Source organism: Paramormyrops kingsleyae, chromosome 7 (assembly GCF_048594095.1).
Source record: "Paramormyrops kingsleyae isolate MSU_618 chromosome 7, PKINGS_0.4, whole genome shotgun sequence".
Classification (NCBI taxonomy): Eukaryota; Metazoa; Chordata; class Actinopteri; order Osteoglossiformes; family Mormyridae; genus Paramormyrops; species Paramormyrops kingsleyae.
The window spans coordinates 5,788,902-5,814,478 of NC_132803.1; the positions used below are offsets into that span (position 1 = coordinate 5,788,902).

The 25,577-nt window shown below is 39.1% G+C and overlaps 1 protein-coding gene and 1 long non-coding RNA gene across 4 annotated transcripts in view; one reads left to right on the top strand and one right to left on the bottom strand.

The window, feature by feature from the left end:
* The window catches only part of LOC111860007 (uncharacterized), a 21,634-nt gene extending 1,684 nt beyond the window's left edge, over positions 1-19,950 (top strand). Inside the window, exons 2-3 of the long non-coding RNA XR_002841942.2 lie at positions 19,149-19,325; positions 19,834-19,950. This is a non-coding gene — a long non-coding RNA (uncharacterized lncRNA). The remainder of the gene's footprint in view (positions 1-19,148; positions 19,326-19,833) is intronic.
* Positions 464-25,577, bottom strand: part of LOC111859979 (ras-specific guanine nucleotide-releasing factor 2-like) — a 60,802-nt gene continuing 35,688 nt past the window's right edge. The window contains exons 13-28 of one of the 3 annotated variants that reach the window (XM_023843221.2): positions 24,388-24,470; positions 23,327-23,530; positions 20,819-21,222; positions 19,807-19,971; positions 19,186-19,314; positions 18,179-18,268; positions 17,661-17,767; positions 11,628-11,740; positions 11,428-11,488; positions 7,139-7,242; positions 6,703-6,787; positions 6,199-6,396; positions 5,929-6,008; positions 5,702-5,819; positions 5,242-5,310; positions 464-4,474 (exon numbers count right to left, since the gene is read on the bottom strand). In XM_023843221.2, the coding sequence (XP_023698989.1) occupies positions 4,382-4,474; positions 5,242-5,310; positions 5,702-5,819; positions 5,929-6,008; positions 6,199-6,396; positions 6,703-6,787; positions 7,139-7,242; positions 11,428-11,488; positions 11,628-11,740; positions 17,661-17,767; positions 18,179-18,268; positions 19,186-19,314; positions 19,807-19,971; positions 20,819-21,222; positions 23,327-23,530; positions 24,388-24,470 (2,103 nt within the window). In that variant the 3' untranslated portion in view covers positions 464-4,381. Of the gene's footprint in view, positions 4,475-5,241; positions 5,311-5,701; positions 5,820-5,928; positions 6,009-6,198; positions 6,397-6,702; positions 6,788-7,138; positions 7,243-11,427; positions 11,489-11,627; positions 11,741-17,660; positions 17,768-18,178; positions 18,269-19,185; positions 19,315-19,806; positions 19,972-20,818; positions 21,223-23,326; positions 23,576-24,387; positions 24,471-25,577 lie in introns of all 3 variants that reach the window. The other 2 variants (XM_023843212.2, XM_023843230.2) reach the window with 2 other exon arrangements.

Here is a 25,577-nt window from a genome sequence, read left to right on the forward strand (position 1 = left end):
TACTTCAAAACTGAAAGGCTCCTAGGCTTCGCTAAATAATTCAGTTCTTCTTGTGATCTGATCTGTTTGTTTCCATGACTGAAAGACTCATCCAGTTATTTCACATTAACATTAGTGACACATGCATGATTATAGGAGACTGACGATTCAGCACACAGCAAGAACTCAGTGCTCAAGTGAAATCCAGTTCCTTTTAATTGAATTGGTAGTTTACAAATACTGTTCTAGCTCAAAGTGTCCTCCCTGACATGGATTATCTGGGGCGTTTCCCACAAAGCAGGATTTTTTCATTAGCCAGGTAATGTAAGACAAATGTAAGGGTTGTCCAATAGGAAGGACACTTCCCTCTCTTCCATGACTTAAATTATCCAGCTAACTGGGAAATCCTGCTTTGTAGAATATCCCTATGGTCACTCAATTTACAGAGCAAAAGTGCCCACAAAAATCAAGCAAACAGATTAAGACACTTTCAAAAGACTTTTATTTTACATGTAAGCATTGACTAGGATAAGACATACACACTCCTAAAGAATGGGCAAGAAGAGACAAGAGAAAGAGAAAAGGAGAAACAACAACAATAATTTTTATACAATAATATACAGTATAAATTAAAACAAATCAGACACCCCAGTTTGGTCTATTCAGGCACATGCACATGCAATGCTGTGCATTTCTGCATCGGTAGAACTTGCCATTACAGTAAATTATTAAAAACAGGAAAATTAACAAATTTTGTGCTACATAATTAAAATTTTTATGTTTTTATGCTGACTTTGGAGAGACAAAATACCTACTATACAACTTAAAAAAAGCAACAGAATGTTTCCCAGCAGACTTTAAAATAAATAGCATAAGCAGTTCAGCTTCTCTTGCGACACACTATGTACATAAATACATCAAAACTTTATTGAAATAAATAGCAAAAAAATTCTAATCTAGTCATGCAAGCATAGCTACATTGCTGTCCGCACCACCCCAAAGCCCTGTGGAAATTACTAATTCATTATAACTTTTTCCTTTTTTCATTATTATATTTTGTCTGAATAAACAGGTCTTTGATTGAATCTCAACCATAAAAAAACAGTCAATCACAATAAATGCATTGGTTTTTTTAATTAATTGTTTTATTTTTTTATTTTTTTTAATTAACAAATGTTTGTTAGCCTTCTCAACTAAGGAAAAAAAAATGTAACAATCAATACATATGTATGCTTTTGTGAACAAATGTACTGCTCTCCAGTACAACATTAAAAGATTTATATTTTTTAAATCATTTAATCCACTGTAGCTGCACTACCTGGATAACTAAAACGAAAATAACGAAACATGTACCAAGGCTGACAAATTGAGCATTTTCTCATGGGAGGCAATGCTGATGTTGTCTACATTCCCCAAGATGAATTTCAGTTTTAACGTTTCTCGGTATAGGCAAATTCCTTTATTTATGGCTGGTCATGTGTTAAGGCATTTCAGTCAACGCTCCTACTGTGGATGGTCACATTAGGTGTATGTCAGTCTTGAGAATAACAAAAACTATTACATGGAGATTAAAAAGGACATTTTAAGGACAAAGCCTGACTTTATGGGTCAAGCAAGTACAAGATGACGAAAAGATGCATATCATTGTATTCGAACTACCACTTATTAAATATATATAAATATAAGTGGTTGTTTTTATAGGGATGTAGAAGTCTGTTTTTTCTTCACAGTAAACTCTCCAACTTAATCTTTGTGCAAATATATAAACAACAATTAGCTGTTATACATATTTATCTTCTCAGCCATATAGCCAGGCAACAGTGACTTTAATGAGTCGTTAGCTCATAATATTTGATGCAGTTATGAAATATTTGACATACAAATAATGTACCGTTAAGCCAGGCAAATATATCACATTTAACTCTCTACAGAAACTGCTGTCACAGTGAAAAGGAGATAAATTGCGGGAAAAGATTTGCATTTGTGATGGGCCCAGCATTCATAAAATGTTATGTAGTGACTTTAAACACCAGGGGGGGATAATACATCACTTATACAATATCTTCACGGTTTTTGAATACTCTGCATGCTTATTCAGTTTCAGTTCAACCTCAAATCAAGAGTATTGTCAAGTAGTATCAATTAAACACTTAATCACTGATTCATCACCCTGTTTGAAATTTCAAAATAGAAACATTTTGATGCTTCTAACAGCATGATAAAGCATTTGAAGTCACGTTTAAGATGGATCATTTCTGTAACAATGATTTCTATTAATGTTCCTGTGTACACCTGTTTTAAAATGCATCTTAGGTGATCAGATCAGAAATAAACAGTGCTAAATGATAAATGTAAATGACCACCAAGATGCATTGCGATCTGATCACTCAAACTACTTGCTGAGGTGGTCGGGGACACATTTCCCCACATATCTTTTGCAGTGGAAACACTATTGCATCCTGGATGTATCCCCGACAAGTATGTTACAATAGCTGTGCGCAGGGCAGTGACGAAATCTCAACACAAGTGGTCAGCTGGACACCTTGAAGATGCCAAGGGTAAAAACACTAGGGAAGGCGTGATCTGTGGTGAAGGGCAGCACTCACAGAACCATGGAGCAGTTCAGGGACACATTGCATGCTAGAAAGTAACCAAAGCATGCATGCATGGAAGCGTTCAATTACACAGAACTTCGAAAGTGGCATTGCAGCAGAACAGGTATGAAATTATTTTAATTAGATGAAACACCGTAAAGCAGTTTAACCATAACTATTTCGTCAGTAAGGTTTATTGGCTATAACGTCATATTTTGTTGCTGAAGCAGATGATTATTATTAACCACTATAAGTCAATACCGTCTCACTTCACACTGAGTAATATGCAAATCACAAGCTTCTAATTAACTAATAATTAAGCATCTCTTTTAGAAATACTGGCTTCAAATGTCACTATTTTACAATCTTTATTTCTCTTATCTTTTTAAATAAAAATCAATTATAAACTGCACCAGAAAAATGTCTTCAGTTTGGATTAGATCTAGTGTTAGGTCCTGCTGGATTTATGAGCAAAGGGTTTCATTTATGATTCCAGGAGGGAAAAGGTTCTTTAACTGGGAAAGCTTCATTAAATAACCAGATGGATAAATGTGTGTAAAATCAAAGAGCTAATAAATTATTAATCTTGCATAAATGATTATCCAGAGCAATGTTGCGACAATCCTCAAGCTCATGACACAGTTAACGGCCTAGATGGGCACCCGTCCATCACTGGGCACACAGTCACACACAACTGGCAATTTAGAGACAATAATTTACCCAGCTGCATGTTCCACAGAAGAGGCCAGATGATGCAAAGAGACCATGCAAGCTCAACATGCACAGAGCTGGAGGTGCGACTCTGTGAGGTTGCAGATCTAGCCACTGTGCTGCCTAGCTAACAAGTCACTGTTAATTAAATGAAACACAGTACACAAATAATCCCAGACGCTGCAACAATGAATGGATTAAAAAGAAGCAATCTAATGTTTTACTGTGGATCAGTCAGATCGTAAACCTCAAGAACGGGAACCTGAAGTGAGTCACTCATTCACGAGTATCTACAGATCAGCAAATGAAACAATATGGCTGCTGGAATGGGAATGAAATCCTCAAAAAGATGGGAGACAAGCATTATCCATAGCAATGAAATAAACTGCATGTATAGCTGTTTAAGGTTGTACAGGATAACAGATTCATTTGTTGACACTGTTGCGCAAAATATTAAAAAAAAATAATAAAAAATTTTGCACAAGCCTTTCACTTAGGTGATCCTCTTCAAATACTGGAGTTCTGTGCACTATTCTGAGTACTGCAGATAGAGACAATTTGTCTAAGATATGAAAGATGAAGGGTTCACATATGGCACCAGTCTACCCGCCCCAAACTGTAACTGAGACTGAAATAAAAACAAAACAGGCTAACAAACACATTACAGACATATAAAGTCATTCTTGCCAACAGAGCACACCTAGAATACAGCTTATTTTTCCGTAAAATGGCGATGTGAGGCATTCATTCTGCCACAAAGAGGGGAGAGAAAAGCCAGATGACGCAATGACATTTATGTACATGCTACGTTCCCCAGTACTTCCCCTTTTCTCTTCAAAATAGAGAAGCGTTTCTATCTCCTGCTCTTGTTTTGTGCCTCTAGCTTCTCATATTCTGCTTGCTGAGAATGTAGCGACCGCACTGCATCTGAAGCCGTGACACCCCTCCTCTGACCACTTTCTCCTGTTTCCTGTCTCTCTCTGCTAATCTGCTCTCTCTGCCATACAAGAGTTCTGTTCTCCTTTGCCTCTCAGCCTGCCTGGCATGTGTTTTCTGGCTGCTATAGCCATCCTGTTCACTGTGCCAAAGGACAAGCTTCAAGCTGGGAGTCGTGGCTCAATCTTCAGGGAGAGGTCGTACAGTGTGTCCTCATCCATTACTAGGGTCTTGTCCAGCAAGTATTGTGTAACCTAGAAAATCACAAAAGACAAGAAAATATGCTAGCCTCAGCTGAGTGTCGGGGTAGCTCATGAGACCAACAGCCAATTTCCATTCTAGACAGTATACATATTAGCCTATCAGAATCCTACATAGTGAGCCAATCAAATAATTGACACGTCTTCTAATGGCACGCAAAGATATCAGAGAACTCAAGATAAAGCACAATATAGGTCCTGTAAGTTGCAAGGTGGAACCACTGCAGACTGGAGTTCCTGCTCCAGCACATCCCAGTGATGCTTCTTAGGATTCAGATCTGGGGAATTTGGTGGCTAGGGTGACCTCCCCCAGGGAAACAGCACATGTGTACGTGCCCATCCACAGGATGTAAAAGGAAAGTGGGCTCATCTGACCAGGCTACATTCTTTATCTTTGTCCCTTGTCTAAGTCACTCAGATCTTTCGCGTGCTGATTTCACCTGAATCCCACTCATCACAAATGAAAACTAGCTGTTCGCTTGTCATTTAATACATGCCAGATCTTGATTAGTGCAGATGTTCTGAGATAATCAACATTGTTCACGTCATCTGTGGGTGATCATGGCTCTTTATTTTAACATAATGAGTAAGACATCAGACATATTACCTTCCTTCACGGCTCAGTTTTCAATATACCTGAATATATACATAAAATGTTCAGACATTTTCTAAAATATATTTCATAATTAAAAAACAAGTTACAGGCAAGGCCACCCAAGCACCCTCTGAGATCAAGCTGTGGCTTCTCCTTGAGGACATACCTTGGGCTGGTGTTCAATCCTGTAGGGAGTCTGTTGGAACTGGCGGATCTCGCGGATGATGTGTGAGATCTAAAGGAAACATGTTGGAGAAGCATTTAATCACAGTTATAGTCTGAAAGCTACTTTTTTCATACATATATTCAATTATAGGCAATTGCAAATGCTCAATGGCACACAATTAGAATTATCAAATGAAAACATAGATGATACATTTTTGACAACCTACACTAGTGGCCAAAATTGTGGAAACGCTTTCAATTTTTAGAGACTACAGAATTTTATTCAGCTGCCGTATGATATTTGTAACATTCTTTGATTGTTTATAAACATTAACGCCAATATTAGTCATTTTTAAAGCGCTTCCACAATCCACTAGTGTAGATTGTCAAAAAAGTATCATGCAAGTGTTCATTTGATAATTATATTTGTGTGTTATTGCACACATTTCTGTCAGTCTTACCATTCTCATCTTAGAGAAGTTGACCAGACCTTCTTCTGTAAAGTTGGGTGTTCCCTCTTCAATGAAGGCCAGGTCGGTCAGATACATGCCCAGGTAGGGGACGCAGGGCGGGTTACAGCTAGGAGGACAGAACCATGTGAGCTGGCACACGCTGGGAAGCAGAATCTCAGCAAGGAAGACAAACTAAGCAGCACACTCAATAAACTTATGAATAAGTTAAATCTCACTTTTTCAGTGTTTCCCGCAAGTTTTTAAATCTTCCTTCGGATGAGACTATCTTTTGCAACTTGTCCATCAGGGCTTTCGTCTGCGAGAAGAACAAGGCTTTTATCAATGGCCTCTGTGATAAGCTAATTTGGGATCTATGACATACAGTATGTACCTCACAGTACAGTTTGTTACTTATATACTTCCAGAAATCCACAGGAGATGATTATCTGAGATACAGAATTACATATTATCAGATTAAATAAATGCCAGTTTGACCATGAATCTACCTGCTTGCAGACCTTGGCCCATGTCTTTTTCAGCCTGTAGATGGCGCTGCGGTTGAGGGCAGAGGTGATCTCCAGCACGCCATTGTAATTGTGTAGGCAGCGGCAAATGTCAGCTACTGCTACCCACTTCTCAATGGAGTTAGCCCTGGAGCCCACATCTGTATGGGTCATGATCTGAGATGCCACCAGGTTACTCATCTGGTAAAGAATCAATGGGCAGGACAGGAAATAGCATTTCCTTAATACGTTTCTGCATTTGCATTTGGACTATTTCCCAGGAGTAAAAGGGTAAAATAATATGTAGTATTAATTTTGACAGATACAATTATAGTAGTTTTTATTGCTTGTAATACTACTGGGAAAATAATTTTCCTTTATAGCTAATTAAAATTTCACTGAATGATTGATCTGAGTAAAATTACAAATTATTCCCAGACATAATAAAAAACTGTGTGGGTATCAGAGCACTTTTGAGCGGTTTCTCTAGGTGTGGCCAATAAGTACCTCATTAAAGTGTTGGCTGGTCTTCATGATGTAGGGTGTCCTTTCAGTCTTATCTACCTTCATCCACCCTTGGCCAAAAAATTCCCTAATGCAAGAAAGGCGGTATGTAATCTTTCATATGTCATTGGGCTATGATAAGCCGAATTATATCCCACGGCCGTGTTAGTAAAGATATATCCAACAGAAATTTTACTACTAAAAATGACATTCACAAGGCCCATCGTGTGACTCATTCAAAATTCTAGTCAATTACACAATGACTGATTCTCACTCATAGGGGATGACATCATTTAAAAGGAAACTCACTAGTAAAGAAACACCGTGACTGACACTTACTTGAAAGGAGTAATCGAGGTGATAGTGATATCATAAGAAACGACCTTCAAGTGATGGGCCTTTATACAAAGGGAATGGAATTATCGCGTTGGGCACTTACTCATACGGAATGCTCCGGAAGACGATGTGGTCTAGCAGGGTGATCTGTTCTGCTAGCTCCATAGCTGAGAGCGATTCAAAGCACTCAGTCTTGGGACTTTCAGCCTTTGGAGAAAGACCATAAAGTCACAGGTCAGTGCAATACGTTGCAAGCAGCCTTATGGTGAGTGAGATACCACAATTAACTATTTCAACCACTGACCTACTCTATCCTTGACCACCCCTTGGTTATGGTATCTAGGCAACACTGGGTGCACTTCTCTAGTAGGAACTTAATGGTGTGCAGATATAAATAGTTCTTCTGTTAGAGTGTCACACCCTACAATGCTTTCAAGCATATTATAAGGCTCTTGCACAAATGCTAACTTGCACTTGTTCCTGGTCTCTCATTGTAAGTTCATCCTCCTTAAATTGGCTCCATAACTGTAGTGTGCCTGTGATCTATTACAGTATCTGCCATTCTGTATGTCACTTATGGACTTCATACAAATAGAAGCAACCTAAGTAACTGGCTGTATGAAGTGGAGAAGCGTCTCTACAACATGATTAGTTAATTTCCAGAATGTTTGAAGGCTCACATCTTTGTGGCAAAAGAAAGACGTCATACATCTAATACACTAGACCCTGACAAAAGGGCAGCATAATTAAGGACATAATCACTCATAATTAATCAAAAAGTACTGATTCAGGTCCCAGAGAAGCCCTACTGTTTTGCTTTGGTACCTGAACCAGTGCTCCAGTAAAGTATCCAGGTATATATAAAGTTAAGCAACTAAATCTAAAAAAGCGCTGTTGTTAATTTCAAGCACGTAAAATATGGCGTGCTTTATATTCTATCTGAAAATACAATCAGTGGAATTCGTCACCCACAAGGACACTTTGGGATCCGTCTGCTTTTAAAGGGCTAAGGCTCCAATTCAGGTATAACAGCACTTTCAATAACAGTGACCCTGCAGACTAAACTGAAATATTGTTTTTATTTAGTGCCAGGAAAGCAGCAGGTCACCGGGCGAGTCTCTGCTTTCTTATGGGGGGGGGGGGCACTGAAGATGATTCACAGATGCTAGAGAAACTAATAAAAAAGCCAGACTTCTCCTCATCTTCAATATCCAGGCAGGTACTAGATTCCAAGTTTAACACTAAATTAATTAGCAGACAAATAAGGAGCAATAAGCTCAAGGTTCTTCGTTAGGTTAGGCTCACTCGTACCTTTCAACAACAATTGTTGAACTTCAATTGGGCCTGTTAATATTCAGCAAGTAAATACAGATTCTAAGCCTCTTTGTATTAAGGTATCTGTTAAGCAGATGTTTATAATTCTGCTTTTCCAGTAACTACAACATCAGAACCATCTACTTTTATATTTAATTGCTTTCATAACATTACAATACTTGTAGAACCCAGGGCTTAATTTTTATTCTTGTGCATATACCCTAAACAAAATGTCACATCAGTCTACTGCAACAAGTAGCAGAACTCTATTAGTCTACAGATACTGAATACCATGTTCCCTGTAAATACTCAATATTGTCCAGTGCCAAAGACTGAGCAGAATCTAGGATTCACGATTCAAGAATATATCCATAATCCTAAATAGAAGAAAAATGATATATGTATATACAGCTGAACATTGTAGCATTGTAATTAGACTTTTTTATTCGTTACTTGGTATAAATACCAGAGAAGCAGGGGAGGGAATTGCTAATCGAATCCCCAGGCAGTGCTGAGACACTGTACTGCAGAAATCCTGTGTTGTTCTAATGCAGGGGGGTTAAATAAATCGGCAGAAATGTCACCGCGTTTGAAGGTCTAATGAAGATGTTAAAGCTGTCTGATAAGCCCAACATCTAGGCAAGCCTGCTGTTTACAGAGCTTTAATAGCTCTGCAGTTCTAAAGCACTTTAAATGGTAATTCACTTACCATTTCTAATTCATCTGGGGAATGTTTTTAATAATATCCGTTATATAACCCCTTTTATTTAGCCGGAAATGTATCTTTAATTATCTTTTTGCAATATCAGGGCCTCTAAGGAAGTTCATTCTAGTGCAGTTTGAACATTTTTATATTGAAATTGAGGGATTTTGCCCTTATATCTAAAATATTTTTGCTTGAAAACTAAATTTAAATCTTTGCTCAGTACACAGTTTAAATCCCTCACATACAGAAACTAAATGTGTGTACAGTGTATTAAAAACAAAAACCCATAACAGCATCGTTCTAGCTGATGAATAATTTGCCATGAAAGGAGACTATTTCGATATTTGTGATTTTAAAAGGATCGACATTGCTTTTATGCTATGTACATAACCTTAATTTCTGAAGTAAAATATTACAACTACATAAATCGAAATAGTATTCTGTTTAGTGATGAGGTTTACAAATATTTGTGAATGAATGGGTGGTTCTGAACAGCCCAGTGAATTCAAGCGTGGTGCTGTCATAGGATGCTACCCTTGCAATAAGACAGTCCATGAAATTTCTTTCTGCTAGATATTCCACAGTCTACTGTAAATGGTATTACTGCAAAGCAGAAGCGTTAAGAACAACAGAAACTCCACGTAAGGTAACAGCGGGCCGCGGAGTGCTCAGGCATGCAGTGCCTAAAAGTCGCAACACTCTTTTGGCTCAGTAACTGCAGGGTCCCAAACTTTCTCTGGCTTTAACCACATCACAAAAACTGTGTGCCGGGAGCTTCGTGGAATGGGCTTCCATGGCCAAACAGCTGCATGCAAGCCTCACATCACCAAGCTCAATGCCAAGCTTGAGATGGAGTGGTGTAAAGCACACTGCCACTGGAGAATGGAGCAGTGGAAACGTGTTCTGTGGAGTGAGGAATCACGCTTCTCTGTCTGGCAGTCTGATGGATGAGACTGCGTTTAGTGGATGCCAGGAGAACGTTACCCGCCTGACTGCATTGTGCCAAATTAAAAGTTTGATGGAGGAGGGATAATAGTATGGGGTTGTTTTTCAGGGGTTGGGCTAGAACCCTTAGTTCTAGTGAAGAGAAATGTTAATGCTTCAGCATACCAAGGCATTTGCTTCCAATTTTGTGAGAACAGTTTGGGGAAGGTCCTTTTCTGTTCCAGCATGACTGTGCCCCAAGGTCCATAAAGACATGGTTGGGTGAGTTTGGTGTGGAAGAACTTGACTGGTCCATACAGAGCCATGATTTCAATCCCACTGAATGCCTTTGGGATGAACTAGAATGAAGATTGCAAGCCAGGTCTTCCCATCTAACATGATTGCCTGACCTCACAAATGCTCTTCTGGATCAATGGCCAATAATTTCCAGAGTGGCAGCTGTTACAGCTGCAAAGGGGGGACCAGCTCCATATTGATGCCTATAGATTTAGAATGGGATGTCATAAAAGTTCCTGCAGGCCAGGTGTCCTAATAGTTTGGTCCATAAAGTCTATCTGTGCTTTATTACCTGAAAAAGTAATAACTGTGATATGACCTGATCTCACTCTGTGAAATATCTCTACACTAAATACTCAAATCCCATTCCGCTAAGATGGCCTATTTCTGTGATTCTGTCATTCTAATTGGCAGAGAGCAAAAGATGCAATATGACTATTTACAAGGCAAATAATGTAAGGAAACATCTGTTCAGAACGATTTAACATTTTTCATTGTTTGTACCATTCGTGTCTCCTAGTAACTGTAGTATTTACATAGAACAGAAAAATATCATGCCTCATTGCTTTATTAATCTGTATTAAATATATTCTCTGGAAGAGGCATGCATTCAGGATTTTGATATAATATTCCCGTTTATACATAACATCTGATTTATAATTTATGTTTTATCATGTAATTCTGCTTCTTGTCATATAACCCCTGAATTTAGTTATGTCTTAATTCATGAATGCTATACATTTATTCAGTCTCTGGGAATATATTTTGAACATACCATTGTACAACCCAGGTGGTTTATTAAATATAAAATATATTAAATATTAAATATAAGGCTGGACTGACCACCTGGCATATCAGGTATTTTCCCAGTGGGTTAATGGGAAATGTAGGCTGGCAAAATTTATTGTGGGGACCCCCATCCCCACTCAGTGAAATAGTATTGGGAGGCCATGGGAGGCCACCCCCCCACACTCCCCCCTCCCCAGCTTGGTAGAATTTACCGTGGGGCTGTTGGGGACTTTAAAGCCCAGGCCTGAAATTTAATCCCAGTCCAACCCTGCCTTCGGCTGTAACTTAACAAATCAACTTGTTGCTTTTCAGATCAAATCAGTGAGGATCATAATTGATCAGTTAGAAGTTAGAAAACTCACAATCTGCAGAATGTCCTCTATCCTCAGTTGTGTGTCTTCCTGGTCATCTTGTGAAAGGACGCTGTTAAAAATAGAATCGTGAGTATTACACAGCAGTCACAGTTTCACCATCATCCTGCACAACATTCACAACACTCTTCAGATGATATCCCTTTATGTAACTTATTTCATATCCTATCTTATGATAATTAATAAAGCACCTTAAAATGTTTGCTGTCGCTTTCCTCTCCTGAGGCAACAGGTCTGGATCACGCAACACCTCTTCCAGTAGGCAGATGACAGACATCTTTAAATCACAATTCATCTCAAAGTCCTGAGGGACAGGAACCAAAGCAGTTAGATGTTTAAAAAATAAATTACTGCTTTAATGTTAAGACTATACTGCTGTAATTGATACTTGGGGCAGGAACACACAACGTCGTGCATCCAGAGCTACATCCCAAATGTTTTATATTTATGTGTGACATAAGGTTAAACAGGAAAAGAGGCACCGATACAAATGAATCATTAGAAGAGCGGTAAAATTAGTTCTTCCATCCGGTCATAAAGGCAGAATACTTAAAAAAAAATTATAAAAAATCAGCAGAACAGATGGCATTTTAAAAGTAGACAGGGAGGCTGTTGGAACGACAGCATTGTATTCCCCAGACAGCCCCATCACCTGCTCTGCCCATCTAAGCTGCACCTGTCCCACAATCACCAATCTGTACAATGTCTAGAAGAACTGGATGGATCAACAGGAAATATGAAAGCCAATAAATGAGTTTTTACCTGACTGCTCTGAGTTCTAGGTGTGATGCGTAACTCTGAAATTACACCAATTACTTTACTGCATGTTCCATTTTCATGCCAATTTGCCGAATTTGTCCACACCAATTACGTGGTTACACGCATTTCTTTGTGGCGTCTTAATTTGCATGTCTTTACGTGTTGTTTATATTATTATATTTTACGCATATAAATATTTTTATTCTATTTTTTATAACAGTAAGAACTGTAACAGATACAACTATGTGATACACCGACCCTTGGGGGGGTCCACCTGGGGGCTTTTTCTTTTTGTGGGTATGGTGTATTAAATCTTGGGCACAATTTTAGTTTAACGTTCCCAAAAAATAATGAATCAAGCTCACATAATCCCTTAAATGTGCACACAGTTTACTTTTTCGTGCTCTCAATTTCAAGCTGTCAAATAATTTTCATCTTAACGGGATCAAGTGCCCTTGTTTGTATTAATTTTGGGGTGACCTGTCTCAAAATTTAGGAAGTTACATTTCCGCACCCATACAATGCTGGCGTGAAGTTCTGTCTGTCAAACAGTTTTTGGGTTATTGCTTTACACACCAAGGCATCTGCAGAGCCAGATATGGTGGTAGCCTCAACAAACCAGAGCTAAAACCTTACGTACTCCCCAAAGTCTGGGGAATACTAATATATAACCAGAGCAATCACGATTTTGCTAAAATAAGAGGAATGCAAACACATTAAAAATATGGATTAATTCATAAACAAAGACAAAAAGTCAGGGGATGAATTCTGGAAATCATGTAGAAAGTTAAACAATAAGATTACATTGTATGGTTCTTCCGTCACATTGAACTTATACCCTAGCTGGGACTAATGTATGTAACTCAAATCTTAATAGCACATCAGAAACTTAATTTAAAGTCTTATTCAACTATTGCATTGAAATCTTTACTCACAGGAGTACCAACAGTTTGGCCTCTGGCTCTACTTTAGGGCATCTCAAATTCTGACAGGCTCTGACTTTGATCACTAGCAAACATTACAGAGACTTTATGTGAAATCTTTGCAGCTTTGACTTCTCTAACTCCCCAGTCCATGAAGATGTCAAGGAAACAGGGAGATGGCCATAAACCGATTCAATCTTTTATTAATTTGATGTGAAGAAATCTGTCAAACTACGAAAAGAATAGTGCTTACACTTCATTTAGTCATCATTTGGACATGGTGGAAAATGGACGGATCATTTGGATTTGAAACCATCGCAGCTGTTTGGTATATTAATGAGCGAGGAAAGTCAGCCCAACTCAAGGAGTGCAGATGAGAAGCACCAGGGTTTTATTAATATGGCATGATTTGCTTTATGAGGGAGGAAGGAGGGGGGGGGGCAACGAAAACCCTTACAAATAAAATTGCCATTTCATTGCAGCTCAGGAATGGGATTACCAGGTAGCAAAAAAAACACACGTACGTTTAATCCATCCGGATTATCATGGATCACGCAGGGTAAGATCGAGATGAGATAGACAGTGTCACTTCCCAATTTGTCATTTAAAAATAAAAAGCATACAGAAGCAGAATACGGGCAATATGGTGAAGTACTGCAATAGCTAAAGCAGAGCAGGAAAATGGTCGTCACCCTAAACAGCTGACGTTTAAAGGCAGCAGTCAGAGCCTGACATCTGCATCTTAACCCAAGTCTGTGGCATTTCATGGGGAAAGCTGTCAGACACAAACTGCTTAAAATGCCAGTCGTTACTGTGCAAGGTTCACAGTAAAGTTAAGTGACAGTAAAGCTCAACCCATTTGAAAAAGAATCAAATATACCTCCATTCAAATCTCTGCAGGATGATGATTATTACTGGTCAGGAATTAAACTCCACATATCCTGTGAATGACTCCGCGGTTCTGTATATAAGACAAACTCTTACTTACAGTCCCACTGGCACACAGTAATATGTTACAGTGCTGTATTTCCATCTCACTACATAAAAAATGTTTTTCATTTCAGATTCTTACAAATTCTTCCTAACTCCTGACCTCTTTATCAGAGTTGGGTAATTCAGGTCCAGAGAGTAAAAATCCAGACCAGGATTTTGTTTCAATGAACCAGCTGAGTACTCTGTGACTGTGACTCTTTATGCTCAACTGCTTGGTTGAAACAAAATCCCGGTCTGGACTTTTACTCTCTGGACCTGAATGGTCCAATTCTGCTCTTTATACAGCATATGTCATTTAGCCTTTGTGGTGATTATGAGACTTAAAATTCTTAAAAAGTACTTTAAAATTTCAGTTTTTGTCATTCTTTTAATTATTCAAAAACACAAAATGGTACATTCAATGTGCATAACCTACCTTAATGCAACGTTTTGTCATAAAGGTTCTGGAACATCAAGAATGCTTGGCTGCATAGTCAGGAATGTGACTAAAAAGAACAAAAAGGTCCACTACTAGAGTATTTTGTGCTTATTGTTCCTTTTTGCACGTATAAGATGAACAAGACGCGCTTAATCACAGTGCTCCCAGCAGGTGGATGAAAAATAGCTTTCCATAATATTCAGCAGCAAATAACCTTCCTGTAAAAATGCCAAATCATTAAAGCCTCCGAACAACAGGACATATGTAATATGCTGCTAAATTATGTTAATAAGCACCCAGTGCCTGCAGGAAAGTGGTGACATTTCACAGAGCTGTCTGTCTTCCAGGATTACAGCGGCTTGCGCATGTAGCCTAAAACAGATATCATCAATGACGGAACATTACGTTTACAAGGAAAAGTTCTTGTATCCATTACTCAAATGACCGTCACGCTCAATTAACTGGCGCGATTCCAAAATATAGTAAAAAAAATGTCAAAATTCACCGTTCTATTAAAATCTATACTTTAACTGAAAATAACGAAAAATTTAAAAAATAGAAGCACTGCGAAATACGAAGCCCTGGTCTTTTGGTGTTACGTAAAGCACATGCTATCAGTTTCTGCGTGCATTCTTAGGAAAGCTCACTCTAATAAATATGTGATTATTTCCATGGGAGTGACATAAGCATGGCATTCATAAGTTATCTGGATCTAAATATAATCTGACATTATACATACTTAGGGCAGCATAGAGCATAAGGCTGGACTAAAGCCTGGATGGGATGCCAGTCCATCGCAGGGCACAGACACGCACGCACTCGCATTTTATGAAAAATGCTTCAGGCACCTAAGTACTTCTAAGACCTGATTCATACTCCCTGTGGCTTCAGCTGCCCCAGTGCGAGTGCCGCGGTGCCAAACCCTCCGTGATCCTGATTATTCACACATCTGAGCCTATCAGGCCTGGGTTAGTGCCGTAGAGAAATTATGCCCTTAAGTCACATTTATGAAGAGCGGTATGGATGTTAAATTAAAAATACAAATTTTAGTTAAACGTTATACACTTACAGTATGCAAGGTTAAATAAGCATACATAAGTATGTGTTATTATCATTAATGAACCTTTTATCAAACTAAAATAAGCAATGAAAATAAAGGAAAAACTATAAGAAACTATATGAAAAGTATATTGTTTATTAAACTAATTGAAATAAAATAATAAAAAATAAACACTTTTCATTACCGTATTTAAATGCTATTTAGCTAAGTGGTGAATTGGTTATGTTTTGGCCTCTCGTGCAATGAACCACAGAAATAGCCAACGACATTACATCACAACATTTTACAAGTAGCTAGCAAAGTTCTACAGTGGTACCTCAGTTCTCGAACTCAATATAACTTGAATTTCTTAAAAGTCGAACCAACCAGTTCGAAAAAAAATTATGCAGAACTCGATCTAAATCTCAGAAGTCAAACCGTGAACGCCGACCTAAGATAACTTGCACGCTTCACGCGGCACGTCTCTCAGCTGAAACAAAGGGTAACGCTTCAGTCTCAGCCTCGCATTCGCTGTGATAGCACCGTGCATGTTTACGCTAGCTGAATACATATATTTAGACAGTAAAAATACATTTAGACAATGATAGACAGTAACAGTAATTATTATTATTATATAATAAAATCTATTTTAAAATAAATATTTCTTATTATTTTAATATTAATAATAAACTAAATTAATACATTTAATTATAATAATATTGTCCTGCCGAGCGGGGACGGGACGGAACAGAACAGAGACAAAGGCGCAGACGTCAGGGTATTGGGGAATACGGGGTTTAATTACAGGTAAGGCAGGCAAAACGCAGACGGACAATACAATGACCGGACTGGGCAAACAAACTGAAACGTGGACGAAATACAGAGGACTAATGACAACAAGCAGAAACAGCTGATCACACGGGGATTCCACACGGGGTTAACGAGGGGGCGTGGCACACGGAAGGAGCGGACGATGGAGGCAGGACACATTGTTGGGATACATTTATTTTCTTACTTTAAAAATTACTGTTTTGATAAATGTGCTTAGATGTGTTTAGTACAGTATATGCTCTTCTTATTTTACCCGGTTCATTTTGTGTTTAAATGCTAAAAAAAAAACCATATTTCGATGTATTTTTTTGGGGCCGAGAACCAATTAATTGGTTTTCCATTATTTCTTATGGGGAAAATTCGACCAGAACTCAAACTTTTTAGTATTCGATCCAGGGTTCTGAACGGATTAAGTTCGAGTTATGAGGTACCACTGTACAAGTTTCCGTCTATCCCCAGAATTAAAATGACTAAAACTTAAACTGAAACTAAAATATAAATAGATAATACATCTTTAAAATAAAACGCACAAAGCCACATTGAAAGCTAACTAAATCTCAATTAAATTTTAAATGAAAACTGCAAAATTTAAAACATGATAAAGACTAAATTAAAAAATGAAAGCTATTATCACAGTGAGGCAGGGACATAGACAGCTATTTTATTTTAGTCTGCAGCCACCTGTGAGTCTTTATAATCCATTAACTAGGAATCATATGAATTGTATTTCCAGACTTCTTCAGCCAACCTCTCTTCAGATCTACTAGCCATGCTCATTTTCAGTTTGATCAGAGAGGGTAGAAAAGGTGTTTACATACAATCTCTGGTCCAATCCCCTTTCTGACTTTTTGCTATTTTTACCCTGTTCCCCCGACCAATGAATGATTGAGGCGCGTTTGCGTCACCGAATGGAAATTTGAGTGATACACACTCTCTCACGAGGCCCACCTGTGTGGCCTTCGGGGCCAACCTCGCAACGAAAATTACTTCACCGCAATGGTGCATCCGCGTCTGCGTGAAGTATGAACCAGCCGTAAGGGGACTGACCATAAATCATACTGACTATTAGATATCACATCGCGGCATACTTTAATAGCTCTTTGATGTTGCTGTTTCAATGTTACAAATGACGAATATTACCATACTCTTGATGTACGATTCAGACACAAAGACAGCCTGCAAGCTCAACCTTTTGATTCCATTGAATCATACTAATCCACCCAGATACTCTTTTCTCTATAGCGATGAGGGCGGCACGCACCTGCGAGTGTTTAGAGACCCAGTGACGGAGGACGTTCAGGACCCGGTTGGTCGCAGCTCTGCGGATGATGAAGTCTTTATCACATGTTCTCTCAGAGTTTGTGAAACCTGAAGGAGGAGACCGGCATACACGTACACACAGGAGACCCTTCAATGCCAAGATCGCACAGAAAAAGCTTACGTTAAAGACTTAATGTAAGCACCGATCCATAAAAATAAATGCTACATGTGTATACAGGTTCAGATATTTATTTATGATGGAGCAAACTTTCTTCCACTGCTGTGGGGGAAATTTTTCAGATTAATTCAAGTCATTAAATAAAATACTCTTAAACAGAACTAAAATGTTGGGTGTCTGTCATTTAAGTAAAGATTAATCCACAGCTGCATAAACAGATACAATTGTATAATTATAGTTGTGTAATCGTATATGCAATTGCAATTAAAGTTCCTGCGAAGGATCTGCCAGGGAAGTTCACTACATAAAAATAATTCCCCCCACCCTCCATAGGGGCTCACCGGGGGGGCTGCTGTGGCCAGCTGCGGCTGTGGCAATGGCAAAAGCTGAGGTGGGGGACACAGAGAAGCGGGGGCTCTCAGCTGATTGGACTAGAGAACAACGGACATCAATACACAAATAAAAAGAGGACCTTAAACACAAATACCACTTCATACCACTTAAAATCATTTCATATTTGGGTTTATGTCAATGTATACCATTGTCATACCACTCATATACAGGTATCCAGTGGCTCGAGATAATGGCAAGGGACCAAGGGAGGGTGTCACAATAGTTAAATGGTGTATATACATAATAGTGCATAAATATATGTAAACAATGTATAAAGAGAGCGAGACAGACAGACAGAGAGATAGACAGACATATAAGGTCAGGACAGAAAACATCTCAGTCAGATATGTAAATAATGTGTCCCCCAAATTCAACTCTGCGACTTGATCTAACAAATGCTAAACTGACTCAAGGCCAGCAAAGATGCTCATTGTTACATCTTTGTGGACAGACTGCCTGCAAGGTCAATACTTATACAAGGAGGAAGAACGGCTGCAGGATTCATTCAGCTCATTAAATTCAATTCCTGTCTCCAGAGGGATTTTATGACATATTAAACTCGACAGCAGAAAATGGAGGCTGTTTACCTAGTTCTGTTATTCAGTTAATCCAGAATCCTCATTTAAATGAATTATTTTCCTTTTGGTTTATGAATTACAATCTTACTACAGTACTGTTGACATTGTTAATTGTTCGGTAAGCCTTTTGACTAACAGCAATTTTCTAATTGCGTAACGTCTTTAACATTGAAATTTAAAGAAGAAAAGTTGTTAAGTGTCCTGCTGTTCTGAAGGTCAGCCAGCAGAAATATGATGGACAGCAAATCAGTTAATCTGCTTGTATTGCATTTCCCAGAACTTCCCTCCATAACTAATCGGCATGCGAAACACCTGGATGATGAAAGGCCATTCTCCATAGGTTTCTCCATAGGTCTGGATGGCAGAGATGGACGTACCTCCAGGCTGTCTGTAGCGAGCGAGGTGGCGGGGGGTGGAAGGCGATCGGCATGGGGACATGTCTCCTGGCTCATTCACTGGGGGTGTCTCTGGGATGAACTTGTCCATTGACACAGACTCTAGCACCGCTGTCAAAAAGGTCAGAATATTGAGACTCATCAACCTTCGGTCACATCTGGATTGAGACTTTGACTTGTGGATTTGCAGATTTTATTCCACATGCCTGCTTAAGCACTTCACTAATGGTACGGGACACATTATTTATGGTCACATGTGAGTAACAGACAACGTGTGTAACCCAAATGATCAAGAGTAGAGCAGGACAGTTTTCCATCGGGAAGTTCAGGAATTGGCCTGGTTTTGTGAGGGTTAATCTCTCTTCCCCAACATTGGCATAATATAGTCTATATACTTCACCACCACCACCCCAAGTCAGTGGCCAAATAGTATAGTTACAAAAACAGGCAAAAATATTACCCAAATTATTATTAATGAGATGATAAGCCTCAGTAAAGAACATGAAGACAGCTCCAGTAACACTTTCCTCAGGGTTAACGATGTTGCTAGTTGCTTTTAATCAGCGTGTCAGTGAGAGAAACTGTCCCAGTTTATTCACTGACTTAGTCTTAGTCTTTGTGTTTCCTCAGGACCACAAGAGACCACAAAGATGCCATTCTGTGTGGGGGCGAAAATCGTAGACAAGTTCCTGTGCCGATGTCCACATAGTGCTTTTCTTTGGAACGTACGTGTGGTGATACCTCCAGATGAAGAACCCTGATGGTGACCTAAGATTACATGTGAACACAACATTAGCTATTAAAAACGTTAACTCTTAGAAGTGTGTGGATAGCACAATCCACGTCCACTACAAGTGGAAATATAGTGCAAAAGTCTTTGGCTGTCAAGACAATTATGTTTAATTGATGTTTATGTTGCTATAAAACCATGATTTTATGTCTGTCAAAGTGTGTTAGCTTAGCCATTTCAAAACCTCTGCTAAAGTCACATCCAGTACTTCCACTACCCATCCAACATACCCATGTTTTTGTTGACTTAGTCACTATCATACCATGCCTGGCCAATCAATACCTCACTATGCTATTTCACTAAATAAGTTAATTAAATAAGTCAGATGGTGGTATAACAAATACATGGAATGGTTGGGGTGGCCCTGAGGAAAAATTTGGTAAAAAGCAGTATTCATCTCACCTATCTAGTTTTGGAGAAGCGAACAAACATTATGCTACTGATCATTCGCATTTATTACAGTGTTAAATTGTGCTTTTTTTTTTTTTTTAGCAAATACACATGTACTACACACGTTCCTTTGAATGACTTCAACTTTTGTACAGTACTGTATATGTGACCCGTATAATACTGTAGGACGGCTCTTGGGAAAGATTCGCGTCCTGAGGTGCTTCAGCTCCTGAAAATGAGCAGATGAATACATTTTATAGAGAAAACAGCCTGTATCTCTGGCTCTTTTATTTGGTGACATTAGCAGATACGTCAACCTGTCATTGGCAGACGCCGAAACGTTCATTGTTTGTGACTTAAAGCCATCAACGTTTACGCCCATTGCGCATAAAAAAAGACACGGGGAGGGAACAATCTCCGGTTCTCCAAACTTACTCCTGCGAATGTTCCAGCGCAGTTTACCCCCGGGCGCATCAATGCGGGGAACCTCTCCACCCTCTTCCAGGGTGACGGGGCCATGCTCGGGTGAGGGGGGTCCCCGGCTCAGGTCCAAGGGGACCTTGGTGCCAGCTGGGGGAGACGAAGTGTCCGATGGCTGGGCCGACGTGGGACTGCTGGCGCTGGAGGCGGGGGTGGAGGTGGACAGGTCCAGCGCCCCCGTCTTGGCCCCCACCGGAGAGCTGAGCGACAGTTTGCGAGCATGGACCGGGGACACGGCGCGGGGGGGGATGGAGAGGGGCGGGGGCGACGAGAACTTCCGACACAGGTGGGGGGACTTGTCGTTCTGCAGCTCCCCACTCCTCCCACTCTGACTGGTGGCGAAGAAGAGTTCCAGGGACCTGTGATGGGGGAAGATATTTTACAATAAGTCAGAATATGAAAGTGAAGAGCAAAGAAAGACACACGGGAAGAGAATTAGAATAGAATAGAATAGAATAGAATAGAATAGAATAGAATAGAATAGAAAAACAGGAAACTGGAAAGAGTATACAAGAAACAGGTAATAGAAAACAGGAAACAGTAAAGTCATACACATAAAATGTAGAAACTAGTTTAGTACTGCATGCTCTATGTGTAGGTGGAAGTGGAGAGCAGAGCTCCTTTGAATGGTGCAAACAAAAGTAAAAATGAAGTATATTGAGACCAAAACATTAGGCAGATGTCCTGCAAGATATTTTATAACTATGGTACAGTACATGACTGGAAAACAGCAGCACAGTGAGAAAGTAGACCAATAATATATAAAAACAGATACTAATAGACCAAAAGTTGACTGCATAAGAGTGGTTCAAGCATTTTAAGGCAAAATAAAATAAAAAATCCTAAATATAATATGACAAAAAATAAACAAACAAATAAGTAAACAAATAAATAAACAGATAGATAGATAGATAGATAGATAGATAGATAGATAGATAGATAGATAGATAGAGGTGGGAGATATAGTCAAAATGACAAATCACAGTATTTTTGGTTTTAATTGTGACCCATGATATACATCACATCACATTTTTTTAGTACTAATTCAAATTAGCCATTTAACCAGCAAGACTATCCTTACAAAAGCACTGCGGGTAGCACTGTAATAATTAACTTAATTATTAAGGTTTGTAAAATACTGTATATATAAAAGAAACTCATTGAAAGAATTGTAGGAGAAGGGCTTTCTAACTTTTATATTAAAGTTTCAAAGGTTTTGTATACCAATGAACATTTATCAATTCGGTCAATAACTTCTGAACTCAGTTTACCACAAACTGAGTTCAATGGTATATAAAGTTTGTTTTTCCCTCAAAGTCAGCTAACTGATCAAAAGGGATCAGTTAAGTTTTTAGTTCAAGATCTAGTCCAATGAGACAGATAATTGACAAAGAAGTGAGATACACAGACAGTACTATGCAAGCTGAAATGGCTTTGTTTCACATTGGTCTGTTTCTGTCGTAGTACTGTTGCAGCCTCCAAACACGCAAACATCCCATGACAGGCATTTGCCGTTTGTTCTGTCATTATAATAACAGTGTTAAGTAGTGTGTTTGTAACTAGGCATTCATTTTGAAGCCAAGCTCAGTTGATTCCTCAACAGCACATATGTTTGTAATGTGCTATTTAGCTTGTATGTCACTTTGGACAAAAGCATCTGCCAAATTAAAGTAAATGTAAATGTAGCGTTGCATTCTGATTGTAATGGTACCTCTGAAATGCGTATCGTGGATAGAATTGTAACTGGTTACAATAAAATATTGCCATATGGCCCACCACTAGACCATGGAATAAAACAGTAGCTTCGGATATACATGGTAAAACGCTATACAAATCAGTGTCTTGGATGGGGTTTAGGGACCCACCTGCTTTGGTTACTCGGGGATAAGGAATATACAGTCACAGAGAAAATTAAGAGACCACAGCATATTTTTTTGTTTAACTAACTAAACTGCAGCCTGGTTATTCTCTGTTTCTCATTAATTTCATCTTGTTTTATGGGACTTCAGTGCTACTTCTGGAAGCCTGATACAAACGGTCCTAGCAGTGCACCTCACACCTGCACTTAATGTTTCCTATTCCTTTTGAAGGTCACTTGATGCCATCCTCCGATTCATGAGACACTGTTGGATAAGTTGGTAGTCGCCTCTGGCATTAGAATGTCGCTTCCGCCCTTTACCTGGCTGGTTTCTGGTCCTTCCCAGTGTCTCCTGCTTCACCTTATTCTTGTCTAGCAGAACCACAATTAAACCAGTATTTAAAAATGCAGATGTTTAAAAATATAGAATGGTCTCATTTTTTTCCGCAGCAGCGTGTGACCTACCCTTAATGTAAACGAAATTGTGAGCTGTAAAAGGTAGTTTCCTGCTCCCTGACTGGAAGGTGGTTTGACCCTTCTTGGCCAAGAGGAATGAGAAGTGCTGGATTTGACCTTGGTGGGCAGTTTGGGTAAACCGCTCTCACCTGACTGGGATGGACGTGAAGGGCTTTTTGTAGATGTCTGCCAGCTTATCCATGACCACAGCGGCAGCAGTGAAGATGCGGTACGTGTGCAGGAAAGTGTTGAGGAAGTCGATGGAGAGGAAGCGGAGGTCGGTCAGCCTCTCGAGTAGGCGCTCCACGCTGGCGTAGCGGATCTGGGGAACCTTGCAGGAGTTGAGCGTCTTGCTGAAGCAAATGTCAACATCATCTTTATGGAGACGCGCATCGGATCTAATGAAGAGCACAACCAAGCGGCCTGTGACTGGGCTGTGGGAGGACTCTCTATTGCGGGTAAAGGCTTTAGGTGAGTCTGACAGGCAACACGGAAAAGTCTGGTACAAAAGACACAGTGATATCCAGCCAGGAGACGCACCAGACAAAACTAGACAAACATGGTCGCATCTAACAAACAAGGATAAGAGCTGTTATCACGATATTTATAAAACAATACACATCCATACACAAGCTATCAAAATGGTTTTGAAAAACCAACACAGGACAATACAAGACATGGAAAAACAATGCTTCCGTTAACATATTCATCCATTCTTCTTGTACTGCACAATTATAGGTAACGCTTTACATTAACGGCACCTTCATAATGCATTCATACCACATTGATAGAACATTCAGTGCACCTTCATAATGCATTCATAGAACATTCTTAGGGAGCATGTTAGTATACCTTAACAGCCTAACATACCTTAACATCCCTTAACAGCTTTAATCTATATAAATTACAAACATTATACAATTATGTTAGGATGTTAATGTATGCTCACATGTTGCTTACATTCTGCTATCCAATTAATTAAAGGTTTAAAAACATATTTCATTGAAATTAAAAGCAAGGATTTAAATAATGTGATCTACCACTTTATAGCAATTCAATCGGTCCAAAATCCATACATCCAGTACCTACTGGATAAGGCATATACTGGCGAGTGGTTACGAGATACCAGTGTAGTGAACCTATCTCTGTTCTCCACGGAATATGGAACTTAAGAACTCCAAAGAGACACCAGACAGCCACCATCATTTACCTGATCATGTGAGGTACTGGGACCTTGGAATTCTCCTCAAACACACTAGTCATCAGGCCATTGCACCGGATGTTGTCGATGCACTGCAAGGAAGTGAAGAATGCGAGTATCAGTGTATTAAACAGGATGCAGGCACGTCTTAAAAAGAGTTTTAGAAAGAGTCCTCCCACCACGACCTATTAATCCTGAACTGCTAGTACAATACAATGCTTATTTTTAACAATAATGTACCTCATGTCTGTCAATTAACAGCAACACTGAAAACTTCCTCAAAATGGCAGCCAAGATTATATAATATAGCATATAACTAGAGATGCACTGATTTGAATACTGGCACCGATCCAGACCTATTTAACGGATGGGGTACCGGGCATACGTGACCGATCTACGTCCGATACCTATTTAGTTTTCGGCAGTCTCTAAAAAGATAGCTCCTATTTCTTGTTACGTCAATTCGTACAGTCAATCGCACAACAGCTCATTCCCAGTTTATTCGTGTTTTTTGCGGCATTCGAGCTGAACGCTAATGCTGCCACTCAGTGGGTGAGCACAGTGACTCCGCCTGCTGTGACGTCACACGCATGCCCCTTTTCAGCAAGAGAAGCGTAAAAACAGCAGATAAGGGGGTGACAGTCTGGAAGCACTTTACGCTTTTAACAGCAACTAGTAGCACAGCAGATTGTAAAAGTTTTGAGAGATGAAAGTAGCTTTTAATGGAAAATCCCTCTAAACAAACTCCCCATCCATACATATATCCCTACATATAATCTTCATATAGTACCTTAGAAAATTAAAACAGAACAAAAACAGTAAACTGATCAAATTTAAAGCCTTTTGCTACTTCAGTGAACATCCATCTATGTAAAACTATAAGCTTTGTACATGTTGCACTGTACATAATGACATTATAAACAAAAAAATTATATAACGGGAATGCATCAATGGTGCCATAGAACTGTGAATATGTTTTAGTCTTCGTTTAGCCATATCAAGGCTAGCTTAAAATAATTTCTTTTAAACCAGCTGCTGACAATATTAGCTGTTTAGTAAATACTCAAACATCATAAATGATAACAGATATTCAATATTTCTTTGTGTGCAATGCTTCCATATATACACAACCCTTCTGTATCTGACTAATTCCCAAACTGAACCTGAACGATGTTGTTAGAGCTGTTAGTCTGTATAGA